General features: G+C 45.1%; 1 protein-coding gene across 5 annotated transcripts in view; it reads left to right on the top strand.

The window, feature by feature from the left end:
- PHF13 (PHD finger protein 13) overlaps positions 1-24796 on the top strand; it is a 108228-nt gene extending 83432 nt beyond the window's left edge. For 2 of the 5 annotated variants that reach the window (XM_069610423.1, XM_069610420.1), the window contains 3 exons: positions 14523-14624; positions 15355-16765; positions 24124-24796. In XM_069610423.1, the coding sequence (XP_069466524.1) occupies positions 15364-16765; positions 24124-24350 (1629 nt within the window). In that variant the 5' untranslated portion in view covers positions 14523-14624; positions 15355-15363 and the 3' untranslated portion in view covers positions 24351-24796. Of the gene's footprint in view, positions 1-385; positions 528-12300; positions 12736-13732; positions 13896-14522; positions 14625-15354; positions 16766-24123 lie in introns of those variants that run through there. The other 3 variants (XM_069610422.1, XM_069610424.1, XM_069610421.1) reach the window with 3 other exon arrangements.
- The last annotated feature ends 1498 nt before the right edge of the window (positions 24797-26294 follow it).

The raw sequence follows: 26294 nt of genomic DNA, 5'->3' as shown, positions 1-26294 counted from the left end.
TTTAAGTTTTTCAGATGAACGTGTATTCGCAGCGTGACAACAAACCGGGGAGTTTAGACTATTTTGCAGTGGATAACCTAACCATAGAGTTCCCAGTTAGTTCGTTCGTACAGTCTGAAGAAAGCCGGCTAGGGGTGCTTCTTGCCTGACCTTTAAAAAACTGCAAGACTAGTGAGACGTTTACCGAATACTAAAGTGCCCCCCCCCCCGAATCGAATACCATTGAAACGGTTACCATCCCCCCATTAAAGGGCTGCCTGTCCAGAGAGGCTAACACCTCAAAAAAAGTCATCATGCACCCCACCCCCAAAGAGCTGCATGCATGGGCTGAAAGGCATCGTTCAAAACTGGATCCGCCCTCCGTGCGGACCCGCCCCTTCCTAGTCTTCAACGCTAGGGTCCCCTTTCTTTTAGCACGGTTTACCGTGGCAAGCCGATTAGAGTCACACGGTTGTAGGGTGATGGGACTGGATCTGTCGACTGGAAGGCGGGTTTCGGTGACCACCGGATGCCTTAGTATATGAATTGTGAGTTAACATTGTGTAGGGCCAACACGCCAAGCGGGGGGGGGGGGGGTGGTTGCCCGCCGCCCCGCCCGCCGCCGGTTTGTACTGATGCGAAGCTACATTTATGGACACCGACTGGTAATCGTTGCCATAGTCGGTCACTTGTGCGTGTGGGGGTTACTGTTTATCTGGTTGAACGGGGTGTGCTTGTGTCAGGATTGTGAATGCTCAGCGGGTACCGAATCGCGCTGAGGCGAGTGAGATTGGGGTGGTCAGAATACCGGATTTAGGGGTACGGCTCTGTCTCGGGTTATGATGCATTATATATATATATATATGGGAGTGGTTGAAGTGAGCTGCCTGTGATGGCATGTAAACGTAGGGTTCGCTAGCCGCGTAGCTTGCAAAGGCTGCAGGAGACAGAATGACTCCACCCCCCTCCTGGGCGGGGTATCGGCCCATAGATCTACGACATTGTAAGACTCCTCCCTCCAGGGTCTGAAGTGCAGCGTTAAGCACTGCGTGCCTTTTCTCTGGAAGGGTAATGCGCCGAGAAATAATCTTTCCTTCGGGTAGGGGAATTTTGCCTGAATCAATACGCACGTATACACATTGTTGTAGCCCCCAATCTCGCAAACTACTATAGGTCCCCTTTACGTGTTGGATGTTTGCCATAACATTAATACACCGACTCACCAGAGATCCTGGAAACAACACATTTTATTAACTCGGCGGCAATCGAACAGGAAGAACCCCAACGACAAAACGTGGCAGGAATCTTTCAGCAGATCTCCAGGCTGTGTGAGCACAGTACTCTTCCCCCACCAACCAGCGCATTTCACTCACAACGTAGCAGAACTGAAGTGCACCACCCCTTTCCTCCCGCACCGCTTAATTGGCAATCTTAATAAGGTTTTATGACCAACATGGCGCCCTCTACTGTTGGCGTGTCCCAGGCAGCCGCTTGGAAATTACTTACATTCGATGCTCTTTTCCGAGTTTACGGATCCGTTTATGATCGCACTCCAGCGCCATGATCGCGGCGCAACTAACATTAAAGTTTAATCTGTTTACGTGGACAAAGTAAACGGCGCAGGATCAATGCAGTATGGCGTGTGGCTACTTAGCAGTCACCGTTTAGATGTCCTCAGGAATTTCCTTGGCCTAATGCTCGAGTTTTCTGGTAAGGTGTATGAGGCTACTGCATGGTGGTACAAGGCCCCACGATAATCGTTAAGTGGGTTGTGTTAAGAGTGACTGTCCTGTTCTCCACGGCGGCGAAATCGGATGTTTAGAACATTGACCTCTGGCAGATGCATTAAACCAATTCGCTTGCACGTGATTGGCTTCTCCAAATCTATGTTGTACATGTAGAATGTCCTAACCCACAATGGTCAGTCATGTAGTAAATGTAATCGACGGGGCGGGCGAAATGTGAGTGGTTTTCCGAAAACTAAGAACTAACCCCCCAAAATCGGAGCAAGTGTGGCAGCTACATACAGTCATGTTGCATTTCACAACTCACATAAGATAACGCTGTGCGTTACAGCCTCAAAGGCAGGACCGGACCAGAAATGTGGGGCAAAGTAATTGCGAGGGGCCCCGAATTGGTGATGTCATAACTTTAACTTCACCTCGGAAGGATGAAAGTTGAAGGGATTGGAAAGCGTGGCCAGCAGTTCAAACAGATCTCGGCAGTAGGCACATTAACCTAATGACTATCATTGCTGAATGCATATTGATTTAGGCACACTGAGCATAAAGGTATTTTCTTGTTGTCCACCTGCCTCTTAACCACCAGCACACACGCATAGATACTTGCTAGCTGGCAGCAAAATGGGAACAAAGTTAATGATGGCTCTGCTGAGGCAAGTGCACAATACTAAAAGGGATTGCGTTATTTGCCCAGTATTATGCACTCTGGTTAAATTGAAGCTGGGATTTTAGCACACTTAACGTTCAGGCACCTGACCACATGTCTTTTAAACTCCACTTGTTCCAAATATTCATTTTGGATTTCAAGATCTACAATAAAACTATCTTAAGCGTTTTCAAGTTTCCCATAGCCATGTGTGAGAAATCCACCCATTCCGGTTTATGCTTTGAATTCTTTGACTTGTAGTTTAGTTATTTACTAAATGTCCAATTGGTAAGAAAAATACTGCCAAGTCCTAGAATGCAAAGGGGACAAACATGACTGGCTTTCCATAGGAAACTTGAGATGATAGGTTACTTGAAAAACGTTACAATATGTACATTCTTAAGAGAAACGTGTTCAGTCAAAATGATTTCGTTTTAGCTTCATAATCCACATGCTGACCAGAAAACTAGAAATCCCATAATGCAAAATATACAAGCCTGAAAATGTGTTATTTTACTTGTAACGCCACTTGGATAAATTGTACATCTGTCACAAACTTACAGAGTGCTGTAGTGTATGGTGTTAAGAACATTTATCAACTAATGCATTGCATCTTAACGTTTAAAGGGAGCTTTCTCTCTTTTTGCATATGTTTGTGCGTTTGGCACTGATGGGATCCCTATTGGCTAGGTAACAATCTGTGCGGGGTCTTCAAAATGGAAAGGTCCCACCCATCATTGCCAAATGCCTAAACATATACAAAGGAAAGAGCACTTTGACCTGAACTAAGAAGAAATGAGTCATTGTGCTGCTGGCTTTCTTCTAACGACCTGCAATAATAGCACGCTGCTAAAGGGCTGCGAATGGAGATGATTGGGATGTGTCAACAAGCCCAATTACCACTACTAGGCTTGCTGAGACACCAGCACTGGAGAGTCTCAGTTGCAGGCCCTCTTTCTCCTGGAAGGTCATCCTCTGTATGGGGCCCCATGAGCGTGAGGCCAGGAGCAGCTGTTTTTGTCCAGCGCCGGCCCTGCCCAAAGATGCTTGTGACTCAATCAATGAACAGTATATTTAAGCACCCAGCTGGTAACGGTCTGGGGCCCATGTTGTAGGCTAAAGCGAAGCAAACCAGTGCTTATTGCTATTGGCACACTGGTTTTAAATCTGTAATCCCGGGGTGCTAATGACAATGTGTTTTGTTTCAATGACCACCATGCATCTGGAAGGCTGGACTCCATACAGAGCCCCTCTTCCGTTTCCATGGTGGACAGCAGGGATACTGAGCGTGAGCGTCAGCGAGGCATGTGCAGGAATAAGGTAAGTGGGGGTGGGAAGGAGCCAGGCACCCAAGGGGGGGGAAGCAGCCATTTAGCTGCTTGGAACACAGGCTGTGAGATCGTGGGATTCGGCCTGCGATCTTAGCAACCAACTTGATTATTATAACTCAGCCCTCAACGTGGTAGAGCAACTTTGCATACCTGCTGTCTTTTTATGGATTTGACGGTAATTATGGTGATATTGGACAGGCTGCTGCCGGTTAACAAGCAGATGCTGGCAGAAATAATGTTCCACCGTCTCGCCCCTGCTTTCACCACGCTTTCTGCATATTGTTTCTGGGGTGGATGTAGCGAATCAACTTCCGGGGCACCATTGGCCCAGGGATGAATATCGGTTTCTAAAGCATCAATCGGCCCTACGCCAGAAAGGAACCAAACAGATTCGAAACATAAATTATAAACCTCCCTGTCCAGTTTTGGTAACTTGGACGGGACAGCTGGCTTATCTCCGTAAGGTCGTGGATAGTTGGCTATTTGCAACCCAGCTGAAATACAATTTTATTACCCAATGATAAAAGGGACTGTACAGCCAAGGTTGTGTACACACATTTATTATTACACCAGACAGTTCTAGCACACTAGGATACAACCCACCCTGTAAAGGAACAGAGACAATTTCACGAAGGAAAAGGGTGTCCTCTGTATACGGACAGTAGGATAGTTGGTAAAGCAATTGGTCTTAAATATTCAAGGTTATTTGGTTTCAGCACCAAGGGAGCAAGGGTCTATGAATGTCACTAGGGGCCCTTGGAGAAGGACCAGCGGGAGAGAACCACAGTGTACCTGGTGTTTGAGATGACCTTGATGCTCAACAGCATTGAGTCTGTTCCATGACGCTTTGCATCTCCCGAGACAGTTCAAAAAGGGAGACAGCCGTGGGTATCAGCAGGCAGTTCGGCATCGAGGCTGGGCGAATGGCTCCAGGTAGTTCTACACGGCGGCTCTGGAACGATGGGTGGGGCGTCTCGGGATGGCTTTAGTGACTGCAGCGTGACAAGTCAGTGGTGCAGCCGGTCTCGGTTTGGGGGGCTCGACTGCCTCAAATGTCCATAAAAGATGGACGATGGTTGATACTTGTCGTGACACTCCTAGTTTTTCGCAGGGCTCGTGTAGTCCTTAAAGGCGGACAGCCCAAAGCTGAGGCGAGTGTTTGCAGGCAATGGCCTTGTTCTTTGTTCAGAGACTCTCTGGCACTTCACAACTAGGAAGCTTGCTGGCAGAACCTTAGCAGGGAATGCTGTTTGCTGGCTGCGTACCGGTTCTGGAGCTGCTGGATGGGTCCTCTGAGGTCGGTATTTCCTTTTGTTCCCTAGCAGATGTTTTGGGGAGTGATCTTGCTTCCCTCTTGGAAATCATGGCCTTCCTTCACTGGCAGAAACTGTAAGGCAGACTGTACTTTCAGCTAGGCAGACTGTACTTTCAGCTGGGGTTCAAATGAGTCCTTCTTACTCCTTTCGAAGTTGCCAGATGATCTGCTAAGAGAGTTTATTGGTGGAGGCTAAGCCTATCTTAATGAACCAATTCTGGGTCCCCACCAACAATCTTCTGTTATGCGTGAGGTCCTGTTATGCTTGAGGTCCTAACCAGAGTGATTTGCAACAGGAATGGTAAGAGGTGACAGCATGTATCACGAAGTCCCACCCATCTTCCTGTCTGTTGTGGATCAAAGTGTCTCTCTGGTTAATTGAGCTTTGGCACCTGATCAAAGTGCCGGTCTCCCCTTGAAGTTTGTGGCGTGAACAGACTGTCTCCATCAAATCACATACTACTTCCTCTGAAAGGGGGCCCTTTCCAGGGGTTGCCTACTGTAAACCGTTGTCCCTGACATGACATTCACTGCCCTTCATACAAAGGGGTGGGAGTTCCTTCAAGCTGACACATTGCTTATCAAACATGTGTTGGGGTTTCCTGCCCTTTGTTAGTTCTGTGACCAGGCCTGCTTCAATTAGCTCATCAGTACGTGCTGCCACCACACAGAACTACAATTGGCAGGGTGGATCCATGGGGCCGTTGATATTAGGCTGGTCATGGCAGGAGGAAGGTGTTGCCCTCTTCTTGATGCTTTTCATGTACTACTAGATGTCCCATTCCAACTAAATGTGACAGAGGATAGCGCATGTAGGCTATGTTCCCCCCCCCCCCACCCTCAGAGTACACTTGACTATGTGTTGTAAGACTAGCATAGGAAAATGTGTGCGGATTAGCCCCACACATACTTTCCACGGTTGATCTCCCATCATTCCATTTCTTACAAAAGCCCAGGCGAGTGCACACTCCATGTGCTGATGGTCGAATTCCTCATAGCAGTGGTTTTATCCGCACCCTGAGCGGGTGCATCAGCTACACCTGGGCTGAATCGAACAATGTAAATTCGGGTTTGGAGCAACCAGAGTATTCTGTGCACCCTGCCTCTGCTTCACTTTGGCCCGGGCTGGCCGGTACTAGCCAGTGAAGCAGTGTTATTATTGCCATTTATTTTTGTGCAGGATTAAAAGTCAATGAGCAGGAGCTCAAAACAGCTCGTGTGTACGGCATCACCAAGTAGGCAGGAGCTACTGCTGGGGAAACAGGAGTGAGTACACTGCACACCGCAAATAAAGCTTTGTTATGAGATGCACACTTTAACTTTTTGCCCAGTATGATCCATTACGTTCAAATGAGTACAGGATATGTTCTTCTTTAACATTCTCAAATACTCAGTTAACGTCACATAAACTTGTTTGTAAGGCACCAGTTGTCGAGGTGTGCCAAAAGTAGCTGTTGGTTTCAGGCTCTCCTAGGCTGCAAGTGGGAGCTAAATAGCTCCCAGCTCCCCTCCATTTCGAACCTTGTTGTGTTTTGAAGGATGTTTTTCGAAGCACCGTTTTGTAGCATTGGTTATTAGTAGCCGTACAAATGACTTTGGGCGATGGGGTACAATGTGTTTATGTATTTTTGTTTCGAACCATGTCTAATGGCTAAATTAATGGCAGCGATCAAGGTTTAACTTGGTCAGTTCTACCTCTGTACATTGCATTGTACCCCCCTCCTTGAATTCTTGGTTTGTGAATTCGATAGACTGGTAGTCCGCCTTGAGAGCCTTTCAGAACAACTGACTTTGTTCAGTTCGTTAGGTTGGGGGTGATCTATCAAAGGTTCCTAGGTTGTTTGCCTTGCTGCCTCTCCACTTCTCTGGCCCAAACACGACTCTGGGGTGGATAATCTATGCCATTTTGTAGAATATGTATCTATTTATTGGGCATTGGTAAGGCGCTTATACATCAAATAATTGTGTTTCAAAGCGCATTGTGTATACAGATGGAGTACTGCCAAGAGTTCAGTGTGCAGGCCACCGATTTGAATCGCAGGTTTAAACATATGATTGCTTAAGTTGTGCACGTGACTGCACTTTTCAGGGATGTGGAATCGAATGTTACTCGTCCTGTTTGCAGGTCCATATATGGTGACTAATAGGAGTGTCAAAGATGTACTGCACGTGCAGCCATTGATCAAAACACCGGGCGATCCGTGAACCACTTTGCCTGGTGCTTTAATTTGGATAATACTAGGCGAGCTTGTGATGTTATGCGCTTTCACGGACTCGTGTGGGGAAGGAATAATCCATTTTGTGTACGTTTTATCGGTTCGAACTTTCGCAGTATTAAGGAGAACATATGATGGGTGGAATCTACGTGCTGCAGTTGCCGGTAGTCGAAGAGTGCGCTCGGTGGGTCCTCTTCTTTGCTGAATTATTTTTTTTGTTTTTTGTTTTCTCTAAAAATCCATATTAACCGATGCTTATATGTATGCAGGGCAAAGACTGATATGCAAATGGATATTTCCCATCTGTAAAAGGTATAGTGAGCTAAAGTGTGGCTGCGGACTCTTGATTGGGTACCTTCCCAAATTTTGCAGTGTTCGTTCTTTTGTTCTTGCAGAGGGGTGTCTATGACTTTTGTTTCAAGGGCCTTGGGTCTAATCACCCTAAGTTTCCCATGGTCATCCAGACGTGGACCCCTTCCTCACTGTGCTCAGAGAGGCACAGCTCTACCTCACATGTTCGTTCTGATATGCCCTATAGCCACAGCGCAGACCGACTGTGGAGACGACTCTGGAGTTTTCTGGGTGAACGTGGGACACAGACATCTTCAATTTGGACATGTTGGCGCCTCATTGCTTTTTTATAAAATATATTTTTTTTCTGTAATCTTTTATGTACGTTAAAACTTTATTCCCACTTAGTACCTTCCCCTCCATTGCTCATTATTTTATTCGATTGCAGAACAGGTCACTGGATATACCCGACGAAGGCTCAATATTCCACATTTCGGACAAACCTCTGTGCTGTTAAAAAAAAAAAAAAAAAAAAACACACCCGCCCTCTTCTCGGCATTGCCTGGAAGCTGGAAGTGCATGCCTCCAACTGTGTCAGAAGTGGCCCTTCTGGATACCTTAGCGCAGGTCCACTTCCATTCAGCGTCTGAACTAGCTTTGTGCTTTTGTACATAGTGCCTGCATTATAAAGCACCTCGATATCTATCTATAAGATGGGGTTCGGCAATACTGTCTCATATTTCGAACGTATTGCACGTAAACGGTAGTGCAGGTATTTGCTTTAATATGTATACTTCCTGTTGCTATGAACGGGAATGTCGTGCGTTCTGTCATAAGGTTCCTCTCAAATGTCAGGCATAATAAAAGCATTTGACCTCGCCCACAGGGGCATTTTCCATAACTGCTACTACACCTGTGTCGGCTGGATTTATGGCGGAGCACCGACCCCATGGTACTCCTGATGCTAGCGACCCAACTGGCGACGAGGTGGGCAATGCAGTTTCTAGCCGCCTTGACTGGCTGACCCCTCAGCATGCCAAGAAGAAGGGTGGGGGGTTGCCCCACGCAGAGATTCCCTGTTGAGCAGCCCTGCAGGCCCGAACAGGAGAGCGCATCTTCTCACGTTGCCAACTGGAGCGTTGCATCCATAGAGTACTGTGCCCTGGGCACCTATTAAAGACCTTGTCTGCACCCCGCGTTACTCATGGTGAGAACTTCCAGGGAGGTCAGCGGCCCAACCTCTTGCTTACACGCATCGGTCCCACTGGCATTAGCCTGTTAACCACACAATGGCTCGCCCATTTCTGTCAAACTCCCAAACCATGATGTTCCCCACCAGAATGGACATGGATGAGGATGATTAGGTGTTGTCGTCTTCGGTGGTCTCTAGCCTGTAGCTCAATACCCCCGGGAGCACACACGTTGTCCCTGGTGTGGCAGGCCATCACACATTCACTAGCAAGCCATGTACATGGTGCTCTGGCCACTTTAGGGCAGCAATGGTACCTCCAGCATTGCAGGAGAATGATGATTCAGCCAAAAGGTCAATGCTGGATGCATCAAATATTTAAAACGGTGCCATTGGGAGATGGCTTCCACAGGGCAACCAAAGAAACCATACAGACTTATTTCTGCCTCAAGGTACTGCTGAGCCGATGGGTGCCTTTCAAGCCAGGCTTGGCTATCTTCCCAGGTCCTGTTACTTGTGAGATAAACAGAACGAAATAAGGGTAATGATAATCTAACATTGCACCTCCTCTCAGCTGCAACGAGGGCATTACGGAAGCCAGACTTTACCTTCCATTGATTGCGTAATGGAACTGGACAGGGTTCATGAGTTGGCATCAATCCGCGCAACACGAGAATGCTTTTAAATCTCTCAATGGGGAAGCCACCCAGGCAACTATTTCCAAGTCTCCTTCACAACCTCGCACAAAAAAGTTGTTGCTCGCTGTCATCAACCTTGTGGAAAAGCACTCTGCCTGCGGATCCTGAAGGGGTTCCCTCCCACATGCCTGGAACTATCCAGCGGCAGGCCATGTCGATAGGAGGTGTGGCAAACCGAATCACTCCACCATGGTGTGTTGTGCCCAGTGGCCTATTAAAACTAACGGATCCACACAGACAGTGATGCCTTGTTGGGCAAAAGTCGCCGCTGTAACAAATAACCGTCCTCTGAAACCTGGTTGGGTGATTAAAAACGGAGGGTGTTTCGTCTTCATTTCGACAGTCTGAAGGACACCAGAGGCAACAACGTTGTTGCCTCAAGTGCCATTGCTAATTGACATGGGGGCGGGGGTCTCGGACAATGTGATGGCAACGGCACAATTTCAACTTATGCAGCTGGCACCCAGGCTAGCCAAGCCCAAAATCTGAATCTTATAAGAGAAGGTCCTAGTCTCTCCCCCTGGAATGTGTGTTCCATACCAGAATAAACCAAGATAACTCTTAAACTCCTGCTACAGGTTTGAGGAGGAGCTAGGCTTGATCCACTTTGCATTCCCGGTGCATCAGGAAGACTATCACAACGTCCATCAGATCAGGACCTTTTTCAGGGCATTGGGTGTCTGTTGGGCCACGAGTTGAGGTTACACATCCAGGCCACATGTCAGCCGGCAAGTACCATTTAATTTACAAAAGGAATTTGAAGCCAAACTAAGCAAATTTGGAAGATGCCGACATTGAGGGGCTCATGGTGGTCCCACACCATGTGTCCCTGATCGTGGTCACCCAGAAGCCCAAGCAACCTGATGTGGTCAGGATATGCGGCTGCCTAATGGGGCCCTTGGAAAAGAAATGCATCAAACCGCCTACTTTCAACATCATCATATCTGACCGGCAGGCATACTTTTTCTCCACCGGTGAACTGAATGCTGGCTTTTGCCAGGTACCCAAACGTGTGAAGTCGAGAGGCATCGCTACTTTCTCCTCCCATGTAACTCTTCGGTATAAGAGGCTATGGTTTTGGGTCTCTTCCGTGAAGTGTTTCAGCATACTATAAAAGGGGTTCTGGCAGGGCCTCCTGATGTCCACAACGTGTGTGACCGTGTGCTTCTTTATATCTATTCAGAAAACGACTGTATCGGTCTGGCCATGCGCTTAACAGAAGTAACTGTACATTCCTACAGCAGAAGTTGGATCAGGAGCAAGGTCTATCCCCAGATCCTGCAAGGCAGAGGACCTAGGGTGGCAGTCCCCTCACCCCCCGTTTTACATTGCTTCGGAGGTGTGTAGTTTTCTAATGATAGCCATTTTGGGCACCCTCTTCATCCCAAACCTTTCCACACTCATGGAACCCCACAGGCATTAATGAAGAAAGAGGACGACGGAGTCTGGTGTATGAAGGAACAGGAGGCATTGAAAAGCTGCACCGATTGCGAATAGTACAATGGCATTATCTGATCCATCCAAACCTACTGAACTGCTAGTAGATGGCAACCCTATTGGTCTGGGGGCACTGTAAGTGCCGGTGGACTCCTAAGGTGAAAGGCGGCTGGTGGTGTATGCCAGCAAAGCCCTGAGCCCCCTACAGAGAGACTGTATTCCCAGCTAAAGTGGGGTCCTTGCTGTCCTCTGGGGCTGCCGACACTTTAACCTGTATATTTTGTTTTTGTTGTTCACCTGGTTATTTGTCCTTACTGACCACAAGCATCCACCCCTTCCCACCCCCCCTTCCACATCAAGTAAGGGTCTTCCCCCAAACTCGCACGTTAACCTGGAAAGTTCGTTTTTTCAACTCTAGGGCTATGGAGTAATGCTAAGATTCCATGCAGGAGCAGATAACTCTTGACTACCTTTCACGCCATCATGCGAATTAAGTACAGGAGGTATCCAAAGCGGACGAAGGAATGGAAGCCTTTGTCTAAATGATCACAAGCTGTGATTTTGAAATCAGTGTAGGACAGAAAACTTTTCAAGAAGGTAAACCGGAGCTCAGGCTCAACTGCAGTCAGACCAGTGGAACACATTACTGGCTGATAACATAGGACAGTGGAGGCTCATATGGAGAATCTGAGCAGAGGTATCACTGGGGCCGAAGGTGTCCTCCTATGGGGAGTCTTGTGTGGAGATTCCCCCTGAACTATGTGATCAGGTAATTCAACTCCCTCATGTGGGTCACCAAGGGGCCAACAAAATGAAAATCCGATTACGGGAATGGTCTGGTTCCCCCAGACTGATATCAAAAGTGGACAATGCCCTAAATAGCTGTGCATGGTGTCAAGCGGCAGTGGCCACATAACCCACTGATATTGTTATTCCTGAGGCCATGAGCCTTTTGGCAGTTGCTGATTGTGGACTTTGACATGGTACGCCACAATCTATATTTCCTAGTGGTACTTGTATTCAAGATGTCTAGTTTCTCTGCCACTGCCTCTGAATTGGTCGTCCCCGTAAACATTGTTTGCTTCCACCATTGCAAGGAAAGAAGTTTGATCCTTCTTTTACAGTGGCACCCTTAAATGCATCACTCCATCCTGGCCAGGCATTGTGCATAGCCGGGATGAGGGCTAGGTAAAGTTGTTAAATTCCATTCTGCTAGCTGTGGAAGCGAAATCTGATTGATTTATCAGTTTCTCTGCATTTGCCACACCAGCATATCGAAAAGAGCAGCGTGAAGTTTGTCGTGTCACTGCACGAAACTAAAAAAAACCTGTGCAGTTTCTCGTTGCGCTACACAAAACGCTGCACTCTGCTTGAAACCAGGTGAAATTTCAGTGGCCTGGAACCATAATGCTGATTTTGCAGGACAGGCAAAAGCGGATTCCAGTGCGAATTCTGCACTTTTCGTAGGCGAAATTTCACTCAGCCATGACAAGGACCAATCGATGGAGGCAGTGCTGACAGCTTTCCTCATGGCATATCACGCCGTGAATGGCCCATGCCATGCCATGCCTTTCCTGAACTAAGGTGTGATCGTACTCATCTGGGGCCTGACAATGGCACATTGCCCATGACACAGCAGGGTGGGGTCTCGCCAACCGCCTCTGCAGCGGATGAACAGCGAAACCAGAAGCCCACCCTACAGGAACAGAAAGCCTCCCAGGAGCTCTGAAGAACGGCTGCACTCAACCGGAGCTCCAAGCCCTATCCGGAGTCCAGGAGACATCATCACGCTGGAGAAGCTGCCCAGGATGGCACCATATGTCGCTTCTCAGAGCCCCGTCCCAAGAAGAAACCAGTCCCTGTCCCAGACAGGAAAAACTGAGGATCGTAGGTATGTAGAGGTAGTGTACTGCCATAAAAAAAATTCGGTATGGGAGACGGAAGTACTCTGATGAGGAAGAGGGAGGTGGAGGTAATGAGGACACAGTACCAATTGTAATTAGCAGGAAACAATGTCGTATGTGGTGATGTAATGGAACCCTGTGAAGTTCCATGAAGGTGTATGTGCTAGACTAATGCAGTGTTATGGCGTGGTTGTGTTTTGTTTGATAAAATGTTGAAATTAATGTTAACCTAAACGGGACGTCCAGTCTTCTGGCGCGAGAACTCGCCCAGAGAGGCACTCGTCTTAACCACTAGAGCAGTGTCGGGGTGATGAAGCGCGGTACCTACTTGCCCTGTGGTACGCCATAACCCATCCCACTCACAGCATGCTCTATGAAGAATGGCTAAGCTTCGCAGACTTGCAGTGCTGCCAAGACACGGGAACCGCCCCAACATGGCTTTTCAAACCTCAGGTTCTCTGTTCTCAGGATGCCCTTTTCGTCGTAGCTTTCCTTTCGCTATGTTCGTGCATCGTCCTTCACGGGGCAACGTTGCTGTATTTAACGCACTCTTAGGTTTTCCATTAATTGGGCCTTTATTCAATCCATTCCTGTCCTCCTCGAGGAGATACTGAGGGCGGTTTTCAGCTCAGATAGGGTTGCTATAGTTAATTTTCTCCCGCAGCACGAGGGGCGGTACCAAGAGACCGAGCTGCAGCTGTTAATTGGTCACTTTCTCTGTTGCTGCCTTAGTTCACAAAGCATTGTTTGGTTTAGGTGCGTGTCAGTCATGTTAAAGCGCTGCCACTTTTTTTTTTTTTTTTTTTTTGTTCGGCTCGTCCCTCTGAAATCCAGGTTCCCCGGCCGCCTACTGCCTCCCACCACGAGCGTTACGCGAAGCTGTCGCTGGGAGACTGCGCAGAGAGCAGACGTAAAATGCGGGGGCGTGGGTTGGGGGTGGAGAGAGGGGTTGGTTCGTAATGTGCATCGCTTCTGGGGCGGGGGAGAGCAGGGTGGTCCGTCATGTGCATCGCTTGTGTGTGACGGCAATACCAGGCAATGCAGTGTGTGAATGCACAGACAAGAGACAACTGATCGCACACCGAGGATACTTCTCCGCATGCTATCCAATTGCGTGCACTCTGTTACTATCTAACAACACTGTCGTGTAAGTGTACATTTTCCCTAAGAGCAACTGACCGTTTTCGTGCGCGATTTATTCGTTCCCTGGTTGTGGGTGTCTTTTCGTCCCAGTTAATGCGGTTGTCTCTTAACCCATTAACTGCAAAGGACGTCTTTTTCATAGGCTCGCATAATAGCCTGGCTCTAGGAGGCTATTCCCAGAGCACCAGAAACATATTATGGGCAGTATTCATATAGCACTCGCTTCCGTAAACGTATGGCTTTGAATCGCTTTCACTAATGTATGCTGCCATTTGAACGAGCGTCACCATCTTTGATGGTTTGCTCGGCCCCGCCGAGGTAAGACAACGCACTTTATTGGTAACGGTGTTCATGAAGTAGGGGTACATGGAATGTTCTCCGAGGTGGGGTGAAGACGCATTTAGTTTACAATATACCAGAGATTGCATAGAAATACATTTTTCTTGTGCCGTTTGCACTCCCCAAGTTCACAGGAGTGCTTTAATTAATTCGCTTTCACTGTTGCTTCCAAACCTAGACATGTGTTTTACCTATTTGCTTTTAGCTAAATGTCCTTCAAAATTGTTGTGGTATATTTGATTGGCAGGAGTTACATTCTTTACTTAATATTTTTTTATTTTATTTTTAACAGGATGGCAGTCCTAACTACAAAAGGCAGAGGACAGTTGAAGATTTTAACAATTTTTGCACCTTCGTCTTGGCATATGCAGGTTACATTCCGTATCCAGATGAGGTAAAGTACACTTCTTTACAATTATTTAAACCTATTTGAAGACTACCAGTTAGGGTGCTAAGCTGTTGGTATGTAGGGATTGGAAGTCCGGTGCCCCGCTTCTAAATCTGACCTCTTAGCAAATATTTAAGGAATCCCCATTAAAACCACCAACCAGAAAATAATAAAATGCTGCTGAGACAGTAGTTGATCTCCATCAGCCAGTACATGTGTATACCTATTTTTCAAAACCCTTATTGTGCCTTTGTGTGGTAACACTTGATTTCAGTTGGTAGTTATATATCACAAGTTGGAACATGCTTGTGCGCACTTGACACTTTAGTCACAGTGCTCTTTGACTGTATTAACTGGCCTTTAAGGTTTGCTTGGAATATTATCTCGGGGACTACGTTCACCAGGTGTAGGACCTTTTTTATTACCTGAATTTATAAAACGTAGAACCCTCCTCTACCAATATACGTTACAAAAGCCTATAGGATTTTACAATCTCCTCGAAGATTTTAAAGCTGCCACTTCAATGGTGGATCATTTAGAGCACCGATTTGAAAGCGAAAAGTACAAAGTGTAACCATACAAAAATGGAGAGGGAACTGGGGCTTATCCTGTAGAATGGCCTTAAAACGTCCAAACTGTGAGTCTGGTCCGTCTGGATTCTAAAGGAAACTATTTTAAAGTTTTGTTTAAGATGCAACCTTGTTCTCATCACTGCTTTTCCATTGTATTTTACCAGGAGACTCCAATGCGTACAAGTTCCAGCCCTCCCAATAGCACAGGAAGCCCCATCGATAGTGACAGTTGGGATTCGAGGTTCCCAGATCATCAATCCATGCAATCTATGCCTGTCAAAAAGCGAAAGCGCCTGGGAGACTTTAAGCAGGCAAGCCCATATCCTTCTGTCCTGAAATGGTCCAAGTTGGGTAACTTCCAGTCTGATAGAAAGAAAACAGACAAAATCAAAAAGAGGAAAATAAAGAAGGAACCTAAAGTGCCTAAAACTCAAGACTTTGTAGGGGAATTTATTAAGTTTGCATGTTCCAGTTCATCCCAGGAAATGGACACGTGCTCTTCACCCGAAGAGGCCAGCTCCTCTGTGGAACCAGAGAAGTACCTTCCAGCCAAGAATGGTCCCTCTTCTTTTCAAATGGACAAATGCCTTTCAGCCAACGAAGGCTGCTTCGATTTTCAAATGGACAAATGCCTTTCAGCCGACGAAGGCTGCTCCACTTTTCAAATGGACAAATGCCTTTCAGCCAATGAAGGCTGCTCCTCCGTGGAAACGGATGCGCACCTTGCATGCAACAATGCTAACTCTCTGGAACGAGGCACACACCTTTCAAGGAAGGAGGCCGACTCATTTATGGAACCAAGCACACGTCTTTCTTCTCAGGATATCAGCACATGTCTTTCAAGCAAAAAGGACACTTCGTCACTGGAATTATGCACACGCCTTCCGGAAAGGGCTATTGACTGCTATTTGCAAAAAGGCAAACCTCTTTCGGGCAATGATGCCAGTTACTCTGTACATGAAAACACTCTTCTTTCAAGACACAATGCCATCTCCTCCATAGAAGGTGACGACCGGCATTCAAGAAAGGATGCTATTGTTTTTGTAGGAGCAGACACCCACTTACCAAGCAAGGGCCACCATTCCTCTCTCCAAAGCAACAGTCCTCCTTCAAGCCAGGATGCCATCTCTTGTGTAGAAGACATTATTCCTTTAAGCCACAATGCCACCCCGTCTGTGGAGTGCAATGCTTCTCTGTTGTGGCCTGTTGCTATCCCCTCTGTAGAAGATGACTCTTCACCCTCATGCCAGGGTGCCCCCGTTTCTACAGACGGGGCCATTTGCATCTTGGAAAAAGACTGTAACTCTCCTGTTCAAAGCCACCCCCTTTCAGGTCTCGGTTTTGATTTTAAAATGTCAGCGGCAAGTGGGCAGCGGATCTCTCATTTGGACCACTACAACCGCAACAACCAAACCTTGCCTTCCATTTCCAGTCAAACGGAGCCGACAAGGGAGATGAAGATTGAGTATGATGTTGTAACTGTGGGTAAACGGACAGTAATACGTCAGGGTAAACAGGTGGTGTTCAGGGACGAAGATGGTTTGGGGAATGACGAGGATATCATGGTCGATTCAGGTACGTATCCTGCCTGTTACTAGGCTTGCGTTATTTGATAAGTATGCTGCACTTGTCCTTGGGTCTAGGCTCTTATCTACTCTAGAATATAATCGCATACGTAATTTCCATACTGACGCTTTGCATTCTACCTTTATGCTCACTGTCTTTCTCTACTTAAGCTGTACATGACTGTACAGTGGGGGTGGGGTATTCCTAGGGGTGCAGCGGTTTCCCTTTTTTCAGTCATCTGGTAAGTTATGCGTTGTTTTTAGAGCATTAGCAGGCTACCTTTCAGCTATTGCTTCATCTAAAACCTAGTTTCGACTAGTCTGATAATCTTTGGGATCCATTGTTATGGTGCCTCATCCAGTTTGCTTGCAGTTAACCCGACGCCCTCCATTACTACATTCCGTTTTCCTATGTCCTTGTTAAGTAAAACTATGGCTGATTTCGTTCCATGCATCCTTAAAAAGGGGACAAGAATGCTGTCTATACCCCCTCATAGCTTTGCGATTCTGGGAATGTCCAGAAACAACGTGAACCGGCTCCCGTTTTTAAAATGCACTTGGCGAATGTGCATCATGGAGGTGTTGACTTTTTTGCAGCGGTTTGAGTCTTACCCCAACATGTTTTAACTTATGTATAGTACACATCTTCCACCATTGGCCCAAATTGTACATGAATCATTTCAAACAAATCCGACCCTATGGTGCTATTGCTACCTCTTACCTTGCATATTCTTCCAGGTGATACAATGGGATTTGAGTCCTGCTTACAGGTGCATTCTTTCCGAGGACATTGCCATGGCACATACCATGGGCCCTTTGATCGTTAAACTGTTTGCAGCTGTTTGTGCCAGCTCCCCTTTTTTTTGATCCCTATTGCTGCATTTCGTTTTTTTGTTTTGGAAAACTCCCCTTACTGGTCAAGCGCCACCCCATGCCCCTTGCATAACCCCTCTTGCCGTGGTTGTGGTGATGCAGCCTAATTGCTGTGGGGCATGAGTCTGCAGGAAAGAAAATGCAGTAAAATGATCCACTAATAGGGTATTCTTGTCATATCTCACGACTTTGCCTGCTGGAAGAGCCCGTGCAGCTGAGTAGGTCCGTATTCTAACCCTACACACAGCAACTGTAAAAGCAGATTCTTTGCCTGCTGGACAACATTTCACGAACAACCATTAAGCTTATTGGAAAGTGCTACATTCTGTCAAGACGTGTATTAGAAACGGAGGTATTTATCCAATTAGATATGCAAATCGGTGGTGTTAACTTTCTCTAAGAGCTGCATCATTTAGAGCTATTTTGTCCACCTTCCTCTATGTTCTAATTAAATATAACCTCTGTATCTGTGACAGCTGGAGTATATTTCAGGTAAAGAACTAATAACTTCCATGAAGTTTCATTTGTTACTGTTTTTTCCCAGACTTGCTGCAATTTGAGTTGAGATGTTGATAAGAATCTGATTAAAATGGCGGTGGTTCAGTGAGCTGTCCATATAGTATTAAACACACAGTGCCTTGTACTGTTAGGCTGCACTATGCTTTGATTGACTTTTGAGGGGGTGGGAGGTGACATGTAATTGCAACTCCCTCCAAGTAAGATTTCTTGATCAAGTTGTGTGCTTGGTGTGGCATCTTTTGACTAGTTAGATACGATTTAAAAACTCTCTCTAATCACTAACTATATGCACATTTTAACTTTCACAAATACTCATTCCTGGTAAAAAGCAAGGTTCTACTTTTTAACGATATGCATGTAAAAGTTTTGCTGTAGAAAAGAGATCTAAATCTCTCTTTGAGTCAGGAATGACTAAAAGAGTGGGAAGGAGAGACCAGGGATTAGTGTAGGATGGGCATGACCATTAACAAGGGAAGCGGGGAGAGGTCAACTAAGGGTAGAACTGGATGGATCGCTGGGTAGTGAGTGGAAGCAATTCTCCTGCAGGTCTGATGCTTGACCAAATATCTTTTCTGGATTGACTACCTCTTTTCCAAGACGTGTGCAAGTCACATTCGATGTCTGGTCCTGCCTGTGCTTGCTGCAGTAATAGCATTAAGCACACGTGTAGAACATCAGAGGGCTGGAGAATGCATTTCAAGACTGCCAATAAGGTCTCCAGGTCCACCAGTTTGCCCACAACCAATACAGTTGTTTCCTGCAAGTCGCCTTTCTGCAGAGCCAGAACATGTATCCCTCAATCCTACCACAAAGATTTTGGCATGCGACCAGAAAGCACTGAGTTTTTAGCCATATCGCTTACCTTGGTGTCTCACAAGTGTTTTTCACATTCAGTAGTATGTTTCTTGGCCTTTCCTCTAATTTCCTGTCCCGTTTCTTTGGCCTTTTCTGAAAATGCTTTGGTAGATCAACCTTAAAGTGAGCGGAAAAGAGCCTGTAAAGATCTCTACTTCAGTCCCATTGGCGAGATGCTGAGTCCCACCCACCTGTGATCCATTGGGCATTTAGGGACCTGAATTTCAGTCCATTCTTTCAGCTCTCAACCTCCCATTCACCTCAACAGGTATAGTGTATTTCTTCTAGGTCCCTCCGAAGAGGCTGTGGATCTTTAAGACTGCAACAGATATCATTGAAAAGTTCTAGTCTTCATGTTTTGTCAGTGTGTAACGTAGTGATCAAGAAGGTTGGATGAATAGTGATGTCAAGGAAGGCTGACCACTATCCCACTCACTATATTGCTGCCTTTCAATGTAAATCCATTCACTCACTCCTTTCACCCATTCCATTGCGTGAAGAGCATATTTTCTTAACATTGTTTATAGAAAGTTGGTTTATTAAAATTGTATCAACATATCGTTATTCGTAAATGGCTGTTTAAAATGGCTTCAAGTATGTTATTGGGTTTTAGGCTGCACACTTCTGCCATATGCGTGGGCTCATGGTACTCTGGCAGATCTGTATGGGGGGGCTAGATTTGGTAAATGGGGGAGAGTGAGAAAATGCAATTTGGCTTTGTTGATGCGGGCAGAAGTACCTTGAGATCTGCTAGTCTGTTTCCAGGTGTTGTGTCCAGAGCATAGAAGCATTTCCATTCGGTCGGAGGTTCCAGTAGGGCTAGGGTGCTGTGGTATGTAGATTGCTTGAATAGGTGTAGCATTCTCTATTGGGACGGGCATTCAGTTATTGTATGTAGGTGGGTAGCGTTTCAACATTCTTAACAATAAATGACTAGTACTTAATTTGTCTCTTAGCATTCTTTTGACTTCATTATGATACGCTGTGAACATTGGAGGCTTTCATTTTATTAGTCGTACAGCTTACTCTGCTGTTTATAAATATGGAAAGGTTCATGGCAGTGGATACAGTGGACCATCTCTCGTTTTATTAAGTTACATTGTACAAACTTTTTGTTTACATTGCCATCTTATCCCCTAGCTCATTAATACTTTTCCAGCTTGTGGAACAGGTTACTCATAAACCTTGTATAGACTTCTCATTCTCGCACGTTTTTGTTGATTCCTTCGAAGCACTAGTACCCCTTAGATTATACTTTTTTAACTACATAATCCTAAACTAGCTCCTCTTGCTGCAGCTCCTCCGTCTTATCAGAGTGCAAAATGTGCACCTGCCACTAGCTAGTTTTTATATTTTTTTTATTGCATATGGTACATTAAACCTTTTGCAAAACTAAAAAATACAAAGAAGGCACAAGTAAAAAAGCAAAAAGGAAAGCTAAAATACAATAAAAAAGAAAAAAATTAATTCTGAAACAAATAAAATTACGTATCCTATACGGAGCAACAATCCCCATTCTTTTTATTTCTTTTATTTTTGGGGGGGGTGTGAACATTAAATGCTCAAAGAAATATTTGTGAAAAAATTAAAACTTTCTCATAGAATAGCTGTTTATCACAAAGCTTACCGCCACACCCAATTAAAGAAAAGTTATTGCAATAGACCACCATATGGTGGATGCAGGTTTCCAGCAGCAGCAATTTCATAATATGCTGAACATTTCCATGCATAGTCTGGGGGAGGGGGGTAGGAGGGGGTAAGAAAATTGCAGAAAAAACACAAAATCCACCATTCGCTCGATTTCTCCTCCCTGCCCACCCCCCTAATGATTTGATTTGATTCCAAGTTTGAACCTTATGGATAGGAGTGCAATCCGGCAAGCGCAGAACTTTCCAGATCAAATTCTCCAGTAGTGGTAATTTTTCAAGTACCTATACATGGAAAACTTCAACTCCATATTGCATCTTCTGAAAATGTACAATATTTAGCACCCATTTTAAGCATCTGACCAGCCAGTAGAACTGCCTTGAGCTTCAAAAATTCAAAAGGAAAAGCTCAATTTGTCCGATCTAGAACAGGAAAGCCAAATCATGTTTCAAGTCTAGAATTGTTCATGGACCATGAATCAACCTTGCATGAAACTGTCAAGGACATCATCTTGGTTTTGACAGGGTTCCCCATTTTGAAATAATTTTGTTGGACATACAAAATGCTTAACTTTTCTTGCCGATGGACATGCAGTCGAAAAGCAAGAGTTCATCGCATGCTGTGCACATAAATTTAGTTCCTTCAATCTTGGGGATTAAGGGGGGGTACGAAAGATTCTTTTGATAGGTACTGGTTAAACCAGCACAGATCGAGGCTAAAGGCTTGACTTGATCATGGGAATTGGCCATGACGATCCTCCATCCATGTTCAACCTAACCTTGATATGAAGGTCCCAATGAGTATGTCTAACCAAATCAATAAAGATCTTGCAGGCATTTTTCTATGAACCTGTTTAGGGATGTGCTATGGCATTTTTTTCACTTGTCTGCGCCAGCGGCCCAAGCTTGCAAATGAGAAGGAATGATGAATGCAAACACTTTACTGTCTGCATTCATCACCATAATGGGACGATAATTCACATGGTTGGTTCGATTTATCCCCCCCCCCCCCTCTTGTATATCGTTTACCCCCTCTTGTGTATCGGTATCACATAAGATGTCGCCAAGGAAACCAGAAACCTCCCTGTCCTAATCACGTTGTCAAAGAGGATACATAAAAGGGATGCCAAAGTAGGGGCATCAGCCTTAAACGATGCGTTTGTAAGCCCATTCGGGCTGTGTTCTGGAACTGCTGGCTTTGACAATGCAATCCATAACCATTTCAATATCTATTACCAAAGCACTAATTGTGGAAGAAGCAGTGGTGTTAGAGCTACAGGATTTTGGTACAAAATCACCATCCTTTATAGTGATATCTCAACACTTCACTAGCAAGAAGCAATGTGTTGTGTGTAAGTCTAGAATTGAGGTGGAAAGTGTCTTTTTGATTGCTGGTTAGTAGCTTGCAACTTGAATTGTTGTCCCTTTTGCTTATTCCTAACCGAAGAATATTCACCTTTTTGTTTCTATTCCCTCTGGTGACAGTGAAGCACTGGAGTTTTGTTTGCCACTTTACTTGTATGGAGGAAGTTTGGGCAATGACACTTCTGCTCTGATACATTCAGAATTGCTGGTGCCATTTATGAGCGTTTACATTTTTTAAAAATAAAATTGCAATTGCAGGGATGTAATCGCTAATTATCACTTACTACAAGAGGGGTGTTGATTGTCTTAACCCAACCCCCCAAGCAATACTCCAAAACCGTTTTCAACCATTTTATCAGGTTCATTATTTCCAAAATCATGAACTTTGCCTACATTGTTCTAGCTTCCGTATAGGAGCCCTCATGTCATCCTAATTAATTTGTCGACTGACGCCCACCCGCCAGATTCAGATCTTTCCCCATGCCAGAGGTCTGCAACCTTTGGCTCTCCTAGATGCTTTGCACTCAAATTCCCCCTCGCCCTAACTAGCGTAGTCAACGGAGAGGGTAATGATGGGAGTTAGTGTTGTACAGGTTGCAGACCAATGCCCTATGCATGTCTTTACCCAGGCTGTCTAATAAAACCAAATGCTGAGCTACATTAACTTTTGTAGTTTTTTGGTCTTTATTCATTATTAGGTCATAGAGTTAATAATTCTCTAGGCATTCCTGGGGTTTAATCCAACATGGTTTCCTATGGATACAAGGATATGTGGATTCTGCTAGTGCCCAATCTATGCTGGAATATGACCTAGAATTCTGCAGGGGCAGTGGGAGTTAAGTATATAAATTGGACCGGATGCTAGTACACCACCCTATTTTCATATGCCCACATTTTGCAATTTTCGGCAATAATTTCCCCCAGAGTATCCACTCATAATCCCACTCGTATTACTTCAAAGAGCTTGAATTAACTGAAACACTCATGGCAGTGTCCCCCTCGAATCTGTTTCTTCCATAGCGACGTCTGAGAAAGTAAGGGACAAGGCCCCACAGTTCAGGATAACTGAGAGACCATCTTGGAAGTTTGGCTGCATAAGGTAGCTGCATAGTTCATTGAAGCCAGTTCTTCTCGCTTGGCTTTAATGGTCCGTGTTGCATGCCAAGGCCGATTATAAAGCCATATGCCGAAGAAAAGGAGCTTCTTTACAAAATATCTGTGGCAGCCATGTGATAGGGGTGACCAGAGCCGTGGGGGGAGGGGCACTGCAGTAAAAAAGTACTGGAGATGCAGAGCCTCGACTATTTATCAGCATGCACTGCAATACTGGCTGTTATTTCCGACATTGTTATATCTTGATTGGTATTGACACATTTATTTTTTGTTGTTTTGGGGAGAGAGGTGTTCCTGTCAGACGAGACCATGCATTTCTAGTCAAAAGCTTTATTGGCAAACTCGGTAAACAAAGTAGTAGGACATTGCATTCGTGTACAGGCCCCCATTTCATATGTAGGGTCAAGTATGCTACCCATCTGATTTTACTTCATTCATGTTGGGATGGCTTTTTCATTGCATTACTATAGCTGCTATATCTAACAAACTATCTGTGCAGGTAGCTTTCAAAAGTTTGAGTAATTGCTAGATGTGGTCATCCTCTCTTCTACAAAGACTGTTCTCTAAATCTCATGTTGGCTACCTCTCCCGGGGCATTCCTTGTTCCCCTATAGCTTAATTATGTTTTATCCAGGATGATCACTCTATTGATCTTCAGTTTTGTCATCACCCTCCAACACTAACCTCAAACCTTTTAACATCTTTTTTTTTTCTCAATTGCATCTGCCCTCAGTGGTTGTAGGATGCCACTCTTGGGTGCAATTATGTGAATCTTATCTTAATTTTTGAAACCGTTGGTGAATTTAGTGCAGAAAAGGCTCCCTTCTCACAAGTGGATTGTTTATTCTCCGTTAAGAGTGCACAGCCAAGGAGATGGGGGGGGGGGGGGGGGGGGAGGTTCCAGCAATCTGACTTTTGCACTTTGATTGTTATGCCTGCTTTATTACTAAGAAAGCGAAGTTAACTATTGATGGTAATTGTGTTTTTGTTTTTTCAGATGATGAATCGTGGCACCTTGTTACTTGCTTCTGTATGAAACCATTTGCTGGGCGGCCAATGATTGAATGCAATGAATGCAACACGTGGATCCACTTATCTTGTGCCAAAATCCGCAAGTCATGCGTACCAGAGATCTACATTTGTCAAAAGTGTCGGGATACCAAATTTGAAATTCGTCGATCGAACCGCTCGCGATATGGCCCTCGGAAACACTTTTTGGATTAAAACCAGGCAGTACGGGCGAGCACAAACATTTAAACAAAGCAGTGCACTTCCATGTACAAACTGTGGTGCAACGGTTGTACTGCTGACTATTGACTAAGAAGTGAGCGAGCACTGGTTTCACTTTCAAAACTGAAGTATATTGTACAACTGTCATTGTAGCCATCGATGAGAACTTTCAGATGGCCAAAACTAGTGCTTCAGGACTTTGTTTTCCTTTTTCTTTAAGCAGCGGATGGGGCTGAACACCTCAACATTAGATTTGTTTGTTTTGTTTTAAACCACTGCATACTTACCTTCTACTGTGAATATTTTCCAAAGGTGCGTGTGCCTTTTTTTTGTTTGCACTGGTTAACTACTGAATTTTCGGATTTAAGTTAACCACAAAAATGCCATCTAGTTATCAGTGGTACTACATATGTACAAATCAAATAAAATGTCAAACATGACTCCCCTTTCTATTTTGAGTTAATGACTGAAAACGTCTCCACTAATGAGTAAGTTGTTCAAATTTAGTATCCGCCTAGGTGGCAGTGTTAAACGTGCCAAAGGTCTTGTTTTTTTTAAAAAAAAATGGATTTAAAGTCCATTTGTACAGTGCCTCTCTTATAAACCATATATTTCGAGACCAGAATAATTTATTTTTACCTTCTCAGTTTTCCTAGAACTTGTCTACAGCCATTGTGTTTATTTATTGATTTTATTTTGCTAGTGGTCGATGAGTGTTTTTGTCCTCCTGGGCTGAACATGTTGGAACATTTCAGAGCTTTGACATTGATCACATCATCCTACGGAAATGCTTTTACTATGATTAAAATAAATAGCTACACATGAGTTTTCCAGCCATACTTAACCTAGAGGTTGATATAAACTCATACTAGTAAATGCAGCTATAGTACTTGCAGAAGTGATTTTTAGACCTGAATTGTCCAAATCTGATATTTCAGTAGTATTGGAATTCGCTGCATAACCATATCAGCATCAATATCTGGGTGTATAACCTGTTCTGACCCACTAGGCTTCAGGTGTGATCAGTGACATCAGCTGTCTAGTTTCACTTCGCTCATCCTGAAACTCGCGCAGGCAACATCCATGACCTAGAGCATACAGGTTTTTTTTTTTTTTGTTTTTGTTGGTTGAATACCAACCTCTCCAGCATTGGCGCATTAAGATTAATGTGCTTACAATTCTTTACTGTTGTCAAACTATGAATCCATTGTACGATCTTGCCGTAGAAATTAAATAAAAGTAAAAATTGAGCAGACTATTGATCTCATTGGGCTCATTTGCCCCCCATGAGGGTGCTGGGTTAAGTTCTTCCTTAAGAGTCAAAAAAATAGTCCATAGGCACCCCTCTGCGAGAACGAACACAGCCCAGTGACCTGTTCTTTGGGAAGGTATCCACTCGAGAGTCCACACCCACACTTTAGCTCACTGTACCTTTCACAGATGGGAAATATCCATTTGCATATTTGTCTTTGTCCCACCCACATGGGCAGTCCAGCACCGAAATGCTATGGCAGTTCCCTTCTGAACAAGAGTACCAACAGCAACCCCATACACATGTTTCAGCCTTGTTGGGCATCATCAGTGAGGTGGAGCTATGCCTCTGTGGCGGAACAAAGACTGATATGCAAATTGTTATTTGCCATCCATGAAAGTTACAGTGAGCTAAAGTGTGACTGCGGACTCTCAATTGGCCGTGTTCGTTCTCGAAGAGGGGCGCCTATGGACTATATTTTGGTCTTCCTTAAGGTGACTGCTTAAGATTCTCTAACCGCTTGTTGGAGCAGGGAGGCCGCTTATCTCTGCGCTTCAAGTTGGAACATTAATTTTATTTTGTAGCACAATTTAGCAGCCTTTGTGGTACGTGGCACTGTATCTGATGAGACCCTTTTCCAAAACACAAGAGGTGATGGCTGGAAGGTTTAGAATTAAACTTAACCT

This window comes from Ambystoma mexicanum, chromosome 8, assembly GCF_040938575.1.
Source record: "Ambystoma mexicanum isolate Mex_15411 chromosome 8, UKY_AmexF1_1, whole genome shotgun sequence".
In the NCBI taxonomy this organism is placed as follows: domain Eukaryota; kingdom Metazoa; phylum Chordata; class Amphibia; order Caudata; family Ambystomatidae; genus Ambystoma; species Ambystoma mexicanum.
The sequence above is the reverse complement of the archived record's forward strand: the minus strand, read 5'-3'. Positions and strand labels throughout refer to the sequence as shown.